At 37.2% G+C, this 9642-nt stretch overlaps 1 protein-coding gene across 1 annotated transcript; it reads left to right on the forward strand.

The window, feature by feature from the left end:
* The first annotated feature begins 212 nt into the window (after positions 1–212).
* LOC145121843 (uncharacterized) lies at positions 213–1602 on the forward strand. Its single transcript, XM_079057539.1, has 2 exons — positions 213–1355; positions 1441–1602. Exons 1-2 carry the CDS (start codon positions 213–215, stop codon positions 1600–1602), a joined length of 1305 nt encoding a protein of 434 aa, XP_078913665.1.
* Positions 1603–9642: the final 8040 nt, after the last annotated feature.

Consider the following 9642-nt stretch of genomic DNA (forward strand, 5'->3'; position numbering starts at 1 on the left):
TTCTCTGCATTTTCAAAGCTTTTTAGGGTTTCATTGTTATCAGAAGCTCGAGTAAATAAGAAAACGATAATCAGTGTTGATAGTGTAAGTCAAGTAAAGAAGATGATCATCACAGGTTAGGTATTTACAGTTTTGGACTAAATTTTCTTTTTTTCCTTTGATCTCTTAGTTAAAATGACGTTATGTAACATTGATTTTATGTAGGAGTAAAGATGGCTTCATCAGAGGAAGAATGGAACGATCCATTTGCTGCTTTGAACGAACCTTTTGCTGGGTTGAATGAGATGGACTTTGAACTACATGGTATTTACATGGACCATGAACCAGAGCATGAGTTCGTGAGCACACTAGATAAGTGTAAGGATAATTTCTTGAATGTATTACTTAATGATGCTAATCTTCGTAATGCAAGTATGTCTGATGAAATGAGAGCACGAGTATATCATGAAAATGACTGGGAAAGTGATAAAGATGATGAGGAAGAAGTACAACCTAAGTATAGGGTTCATGATCCCAACATCAAACGGGACAATATGGAACCAAAGCTTGGCGATATATTTGAATCCGCTGAGCAACTTAAATTTTGTGTTGCAAACTATGTTGTGTCCCATGGGTATCAAATATATTTCGCCAAGTGTGATAGTGTTAGAATTGTTGCAAAATGTGGGAAAAGAAATGAAGATAACCAATGCCCTTTCAGATTGCATGCTGCTTGGATGTACAAGGAAAGGTCATTACAAATCAAAACTATGACTAGGATCCACAAATGCTCTAGGTCATTCACGTTTGCTTCAATTGTGTCTCCTGAATGGATTGGGAGACATTACATGACTGAGATTGCAAACAAGCCAAAGCTTAAGCTTAGGGAGATGATAAGTGATTTTAAACGGACATTTAGATGTGATGTGTCTATTGGCCAATGTAGGAGGGCAAAAAAATGGGCAAAAGAGTTAATTGAAGGAAAGTTAACTGAGCATTATGCAAGAATATGGGACTACTCCTATGAGCTTTTAAGATCAAACCAAGGGTCTACTTGCAAGGTTAGTGTCATCAACAACCCTGATGGAAAGAGCTATTTCCACGGATTTTATATATGTTTTAAGGCTTTATGTAGTGGATGGAAAAGTGGATGTAGAAAAATGATTGGTTTAGATGGATGCTTCTTGAAAGGTGAGGTGAAAGGTGAACTGTTGACAGCAATTGGAAGGGATGCAAACAACCAAGTCTATCCACTAGCTTGGGTTGTTGTAGATGTGGAGAATAAACCTAATTGGACTGGGTTTTTGGAGCTTATACATGATGATCTAATGTTGGATGGTGGTAGAGGGTTGGTTATTATATCAGATCAACATAAGGTACTTTTAGTTGCTATGTTTTGTATAGATATAGTATATAATTGAAATGTTTTGTATTAATATTCAAAGTACTTATATGTTTCAGGGATTACTGGAAGCTGTGAAAGACATTTTGCCACATGTGGAGCACAGACAATGTGCTAAACACATTTATGCAAACTTCAAGAAGGCTTACACCGGATTAGAATTCAAAAGAATTTTCTGGGCTTCAACAATGAGTAGGAGACTTCAAGAAACATATGGGTGAAATAAAGAAGCTTAGTCCTGGTGCATATGAGTATTTGATGTCCAAACAGCCTAGAACTTGGTGCATAGCTTTCTTTACTCCAGGGTTGGCATGTGAAGCAGTTGAGAATGGAATCTCATAATGCTTTAACTCCATCATAATAGAAGCTAGGAAAAAGCCTTTGATAACAATGCTTGAGGAGATAAGAATCTACATAATGGATAGGTTTGCTCACATGATTGATAAGTGTAACAAATGGAAGTCCAATGTGTGCCCAAATGTGTTGAAAAAAATGAACCTTTTTGGGAAGTATATGAGGTATGTATTATTTAGCCAATTGCATTTGTATTTTATAAATCAATGCTCTTATGTTAATGTTTTTAAATTTATGTGCCAATTTCAGGTTTTAAATGGTTATTCATAGCCAAGGTTTAGTGTTTGAATCTAGGTTCAATTATGAAAGTTTCAAGGTATACTTGGAGGCCAGGACTTGCACATGCAGGCTTTGGAATCTTTCTGGAATCCCTTTTGTTCATGCAAATGCTGCCATTAACTATATCCATAAGACAGCTGATGGATATATTAATGAATGCTTCTCAAAAAATAGGTTTATTGAATGTTACCAAAGTAACATAATGCCTGTTAATGGGAGCAATTTATGGGAGCAAACTCCCTTCCAAAAGCCTTTGCCACCAATAGCTAGAAGAATGCCAGGAAGACCTGCCACCAAAAGGAGAAGGCATTCAAGTGAAAAAGAGACCAAGTTTGCTACTGCAAGAGTTAAAGTATCCAGAACTGTGAGGTGTGGTAATTGCTTTGAATTTGGACATAACAAACTGTAACATCCCAATTTTCAGGTCCAAAATTTTCTTTTTAATTAACCAACACATAAAAACATTCATAAGAAAATACTGCGAAAACACATCATCTCATAAAACAATGTATCATGTCTGAAAACCCAAGCCATAGAATAATAACATATCAGAGTACAATCCCAGAAAACTCCATGCGGAAACCATATGTGTGTGTGTGATGCGATGCTACGCCGCCAGCTCCTTCCCCTTAGACGAAGAGGTACCTGAAACCAAAACCGAAACCGTAAGCACAAAGCTTAGTGAGTTCCCCCATCATACCACATACCATACAATATCATCGGTATCTCTCAACCGGTAATCATCATCGGTATCTTTCAACCGGTAACCAACATCGGTATCTTTCAACCGGTAATCGTCATCGGTATCTTTCAACCGGTAACCATCATCGGTATCTTTCAACCGGTAACTGTCATCGGTATCTTTCAACCGGTAACTATCATCGGTATCTTTCAACCGGTAACTGGGGACTATTCCACCCCTACCACTAGCATACAACAACAAGGTACAATCATACAGTCAGTCATATCCGGGTACTGACCTACCCCACGGCCCGAAGGGCCGCTGTCAGGGATTCTAATCCCTACTATACACGTAACATATCATGCAGATAATACTCGTGACCAAAGCACATAACCAAACCAAGATAATTATCACAAAGACAATCATCTTACAAATACTCCTCTTTGGTGGGCCGGCATTGTGGCCTTAGACCCACCCCTACTGGAAAGTAACTCACCTCGATGTCGTGCAGTGTTTGAATTATCCTCAGCGCACAAGTCGACTCCCCTCGACTCCTCGATCCCTACACGACGACCTTCAAGTCAACACACAGCCAGTACAACCCTAAACAGGGTCAGTCCAAGTCTAGTCAAAGTCAACTTCAAGTTGACCCGACTCGCCGAGTTGGGCCGTCAACTCGCCGAGTCCCTCACCCTTTAATCGTCCTTATCCACGACCCGACTCGTCGAGTTGGGCCGTCAACTCGACGAGTTCCTCCCTCACATGAACATCGCATGAAACTCATCCGACTCGCCGAGTTGATGAACAAATCGTCGAGTTCACCTTCATCTGATGAACAAGTTCTGTCCTCGACTCGCCGAGTTGATGAACAACTCGTCGAGTTCATCTTCATCCTTAAGAAGATTGCCTTGGACTCGCCGAGTTTGTTCTAGCACTCGTCGAGTCCCATGAACTCCAGGTCTAAAATCACGTCCAATACATTGGGTAACTCTTCCTGTCCGATTACAACCCTCCTAACACTCAACTGGGTTCCTTTGACTCTCAACAGATATGAGGCTCAAAGCCTCGGACTCGTCGAGTCCAAGAACGGACTCGCCGAGTCAGTCATGTCCACACTCTAAATCCTTGAATTCTGATGTACAACCTTTGATCAAAAGATAGATCCAAGCTTCTATAATCAATCTAGCACGTAAAGTTACAAACTTTACGTGCTTGCATGGGACTTTGAGCTCAAAAAGACATAAAACAAGCTCTTAAGATGCATGGGGCCTTTCATGGGTGAAAAAGCAGTCCCCAACTGCCTTGTGACTCCTTTAATGACGTGATTCCGAAGCTCTAACCCCCAACCATGTTTGCAATCATGGTTGGCCATCAAAAGTGGCTTATAAAAGCCCTAAATCTCCCCAAAAAGGGATCTAACAAATGAAAGAGCAAGGTTACAACTTTTTACCTTCAATGAACTGTAGAAGGTGTACAAACTCGGGTTCCCTTGGTCTTCACTTGCTTCCTCAATCCTTTCTCCTTCCTTCTTAAGACCACAAGCACCAAAATCCACCAACAAGGCTTAGATTGCTTCAATAACGGCTAGGGTTTCAATGAGAGGTGTTCTGGGAGCATAAGGGACGTTGTGGCCGACATAACATTGTTTAAATATGGTGCAAACCCTCGGATTAGGGTTTTTGTCCATTCAGAGTCTACTCGTCGAGTCTGGGACCCGACTCGACGAGTCCATCACTTAAATCCCGCGCCTCATCCCGCTTTTACTCGGCGAGTTGGTCCTTCAACTCGCCGAGTCCAAGGCCAAAAATGCAAAAATACTTAAATAAAAATACATACCAAGAACCAGGTGCTACACAAACAAAGCTGCACAAGTGAAACAAAGCCAAGAGTTCCACATGCACCCAAAAAAATTGGTAGTCCAAGAAAAAATCAAGAGGAACATGAAAGTGCAACAACTAAAACTCCAATCAATCAAAATGTGGATCCCAATCAAGCATCTGGTTCTAGGAGAAAGACTAGAAGGAGGAGTACAGAAACCAGTAATGAGCCAAATCAACCAACTGCTCAAAGGAGAAAAATAAATAATAGAAGGGGTGGAGGTAGAGCTGGAGGTAAAGGGAAAAAACATGTGGATGAGGGACAAGTTCAGATTGAGGGACAAAAACTTGTTGGTGAAGGGAAAAACCAGGATGAAGGGCAAAACCAGCAAAATGGACAACAAGAGGTTGATGAGGGTATGGTCAGTCAAGTTATAGATGATTTTGGCGAGGGAAAATCTAAGTGACGAAAGTTGAGTGAAATTCTTGATGATGTTGAGGATGGTATAAATGAAATTCTTAGAGACATTCAAGAGGAAGAACCTGAGTTTCTTGAAGGTAATGCAGATGATGTTATACCTGAGAAAATCCAACTGAATGAAGAAGATGTAGCCATGCTACTAGAGTCAGGATATAGCATTGGTGAAATTGAAGGGAGTAAAGGGATAGCAATGCCATTAGATGACATGGCACCTGTTGAACTGGTAATTAATCTCCTATTTATTCTACTTAAATTCAATTTTATTCTATTTGTCCCATATTGTAATTACATGTCATATATTGCCTTAACAGGAATTACAAGATCAAGAAGGGCATCCAGATGATGTTGAGGTGTTTGCTGATGATGAAGTTGATGATGTACAAGTGGATGAGGTAGTGGATGATGTACAAGTTGATGATGTTGAGGTAGTTAATGATGTACAAGTGGATGAGGTAGTGGATGATGTACAAGTTGATGATGTTGAGGTGTTTGCTGATGATGAGGGAGTGGATGAGGTACAAGTGGAAGCAGGGATTGAATCTGCTGTTGAGGGTGTGGATGATATAGTCAATAACTTGCCAAACCTGTCTACCAAACCTGTGCATAGGAAAAGGAAACCTTCTGAGAGGATATTGAAGCTAAAGTTGAAGAAGACTATGTATGACAAATATGGTAGTGGTTCCAGTACTACCAAACCTTTCAAGTTGGATTAGTTGGGTAGTGATTATGAAAAGGGGTGAAGTGGGATGTTAATCACTGGCATATGATGCCTTCTTTTTGTATATCTTTTGTTATTCCTGGTTTTTACAGCAAGCATCCAATTGTCATATGTGTTTCCTTATATGTTGCCTTGATAGGCTTGTTTGATAGGCTTTTTGGCACAATTGGATGATTGCTACATGAAACATTATATGAAACATTATGTAATGCACACCCCTTTTCTATGAAATATGGTTTATGGTACTATTATTCGATTATAGTATCTTACAATAGGTTTGGTTAATTGCATCTTAGGTGTGGATTATAACATCTGACATTTGGTTTTTTATGCTTTATAGCATCATACTTTGGTATGGATTAAAACATCTTAATTTTGTATCAATTATATCATCTGAATTGCCCTATGTCATGACATTATTCAATGCCTAAACTACCCTCTATTGATATTATTCAATGTATATTATTCAATGCCTAAATTGGGTTACCATTTACAGCTTTGCACATACCAAATTAGAAAGACTACAAAAGGATTACCATTACATTATCATTGCCTGAATTACAGTCATTCCAGTTCAAAACACAACTGCATTACATTACCAACCACATTGCAAAAGTACAATACCAAAATTACATTTTTAGGACAACAATTACAAGCATTATTGCATTAAACATTAACAACCCTGCAACAATCTTCATCAAACCCATCAATTCAGCAACAATCTTCATCAAACCCATCAATTCATCTTCTTGCTGGATAGATTTGTTCCCACATTCATCCACCCACTTGAAAAAACGACACCTTGAAGACTCCTAGAAATTAAAAGGGAGAAAAACGTGTAATCAAAACCCTAAAACCCTGCTAATAGTAATCATTTCAATTTAACACAAAAATTACGAAATACCTTGAAATTAGGGCATCCCCAAAATTTTCTACCAGGGTTATCTGATGTTCTTGACACTGCTACGTAGCACACATCACCACAATAGCATTTAACAAGTTTCGTTATGCGTGAAGTTGCTGAGTTTGAAGACGATGTAGCCATTGGTGCGTGAAGATGCTCTGATTGAGCTACGTAAATGAGGGAGAAGGGCTACGTAAATGAGAGAGGGGGGACGAAAGTCGTTGGGATTCCCTTTTTTATAAGGGTATTTCTTTAACAGGTTGGATGTCACCGGATGACCGGCTCCAAACCTGTTAAATGGCGTTTTTTTACAAAAAGAGCCCAAATGTTGGGCATTAACGCACCAAAATTCGTCGCGGGTACTAAACCGAACAAATTTTGAAAACTTAGAGACTTTTAAGTCAAAAGCCCTATAATTTTTTAGGTTGACCTGTGAACCTGTTTATTTTATTAGATTATATATATATATATATATATATATATATATATATATATATATATATATATATATATATATATATATATATATATATATATATATATTAAATAAAGGAGAAAACAATGACTAATAAGTGAATATGTGATATTTTAGACTTCTTTCCCATGACACACGATCCCGATTATGACCCACAAACTCGTATAATTAAATAGGTTACGCAGTTCCTGTCTAGGTTTTGCTTCTCCACGTTAGGGTTGAGCAAGATGACATGAATATTTATATGTGTCGAGTCTGGGTTGAGCTTTCTCACCCGCCCCCACCGATCCACCAACCTGCTACCTACCAACATAAACACAACACGATTTTCTACGTGTACATCTCATGTCAAAATGTGCCTTGGTGCAACTCTTAAGTGATACAGATGGCTCCATATTAATTCTTGTATGAGAGGAAATATATAACTCCAACATGTTGATTAAAGGCGGGAGATAATTTTTTTTGCGGCACTAGATTTGGTACAATAGACGACGGATAAATATAAGATCATATGAGAATGAATGATGATGGATAAAGACCGACAAGTGAGTTATGAAAATTTATGAAATAGACCCAATGTATTTGAATTAGGTGATCAAGTGTTACTCAAGTTATCTCTATATAGAGGAAACATTCATCGAGCTCACATCTTACGTGGGAAGTTGAATCCACGTGTGCTACTTGAGTAAATAATTGAGTGAAAAAGTGGATGTAATGTCACTCAAAGAGATCAAAATAGAAAAGGATAGAAGATTGTTTGAAGAGCCCAAAGAAATTATAGATAGGAAAACGCAAAAGTTGTAGAAAGAAATAATAGACTTGGTACTTGTCAAGCGGAAACATTCGTCTGTATCACATCTTACTGTGGAAGTAGAGACAGAGATGAAAGCATGTTATTCACATCTCCTCAAAGAATCTACAATTTCGATGATAGAATTATCATAAAAGAAAGGTAATTATACCATCCTAATTCTTGGAAAATCATTTTTCTAATAATTAAGATAAAGAACATAAAGAAAATAATATTTAATAATACATAACTAAAACTTTTAAAGTGTTAAAAAGCTAAATTTGAGTTAATTTAGGATTTTTAGTTTAAAGAACAAACTATCGAACTCATGAAACTTATATCCAATTACATTGAAAAAGTTTTCTTAGGAGCCGTTTTTATCCTAACTTAAGGAGGTGTTTAAAGCCAAACTTAAGGAGGCGTACGTACGAAGGATGGCGTAAAGGAACTAGAGAGCAAATTTCTTTCCTTGAAAAAGAAGGATGTGGCGATTGAACAATATTCTACTCAATTCTTAGAGTACATATGTTTTGTTACTCGGCGTATGCTAGACGAGTCTTCTAAGATAAGTCAATTCATAGAAGGTTTACCTTGGGATTATCAAGTGCAAGTTAATACTGCAACCACATTTATATGAGGCTATTTCTATTTGTATGACACCAAGAAAACGGAGAAGACCTTTAGTTTGAGAGACAAATGAGAAAAAAAAGAATAATGGAAACACAAGCAATACCATTAATCGAAACAAAGGAAGATTCAAAAGTGACGATAAAAAGACAAGTAACAAGGAGATGATCCGATATAAGAATTCATATGTTTTAAATGTGGTGAAAAGGGTAGAGTACCCTTACGCTAGCTCAAGTCAAAAGAATATAAGTAGACGTTTCGCTCTTATTCCTTATTTTAAGCTCGCATACCCTATTCTTTATATTGTGTCTATGTATTGTCAAAATTTTCAAATATATTATATTCTTGTTGTGCAAGTATTGTTTCCATCATGACTTTGAAACCATTTTGTAAGTTTGTTGAGGACACATCTATACTTTCTCATTTCTCATTTTTTTCTATCCACTAGGCAATTTCTTTGAAATTTTCCTTCATGTGAGACACTAACTTTATGTATCCATTCAAATTCAGAAAGGTATGTTCGACCATTTACTCATTAATCTTCACCACATAGTAGAGTTGTTGCTTTTCTTTCTTATCCCTTCAACATTCTCCTTTCATTTCTCTTCATGTAAATCCATCATCTCCATGAAAAATCTACATCTTTTATATTTTATCTTTTATCTAGATTTGGAAAGCGGAGCTACATGGGTAGGGGCACAACAACATTTGTAAAATTTTAGTAATCAATTTTAAATAGATGATAACATCAATTTTCTTGTTTTTTTTTGTTTTGTTTTTGTTTTTTTTTTTTTTTGCATTCTCTCTGATAGAGACCTGTTAGAGTAGGTTAAACTCTCGTGAAGAAGGAAGAAGAAGACGCAATACAGTGAAGCAATTTTCTCTAATTTTCCATTCATATGTCTAAAAGGAAATTACAACTATTTAAATAAACTAGAAAAAAACTACAACTAGGAAAAGAAATGGTCAGAGACCTTATGCACGCATCAACGTTGAAACATCCCAAAAATATGACCCAAAAATTTCGTTTTCAAATCATTATTAAAATCATAAACCATCCGAAGTCATAAGTAAAATCATAAATCATGTATCATAAAACATCATAGAATCTGTCTCAAATCAAAATCTCATAAC

The sequence above is a fragment of the Lactuca virosa genome, chromosome 6 (genome assembly GCF_052849685.1).
Source record: "Lactuca virosa cultivar CGN04683 chromosome 6, Lactuca_virosa_CGN04683_v6, whole genome shotgun sequence".
NCBI classification, from domain to species: Eukaryota; Viridiplantae; Streptophyta; class Magnoliopsida; order Asterales; family Asteraceae; genus Lactuca; species Lactuca virosa.

Excerpts from the sequence above, each read along its gene's own strand:
- LOC145121843 (XM_079057539.1), top strand. The coding sequence starts at position 213 with ATGGCTTCATCAGAGGAAGAATGGAACGATCCATTTGCTGCTTTGAAC. Across the intron at positions 1,356-1,440 it reads TTATATCAGATCAACATAAG|GGATTACTGGAAGCTGTGAA; the intron begins GTACTTTTAGTT and ends TATATGTTTCAG.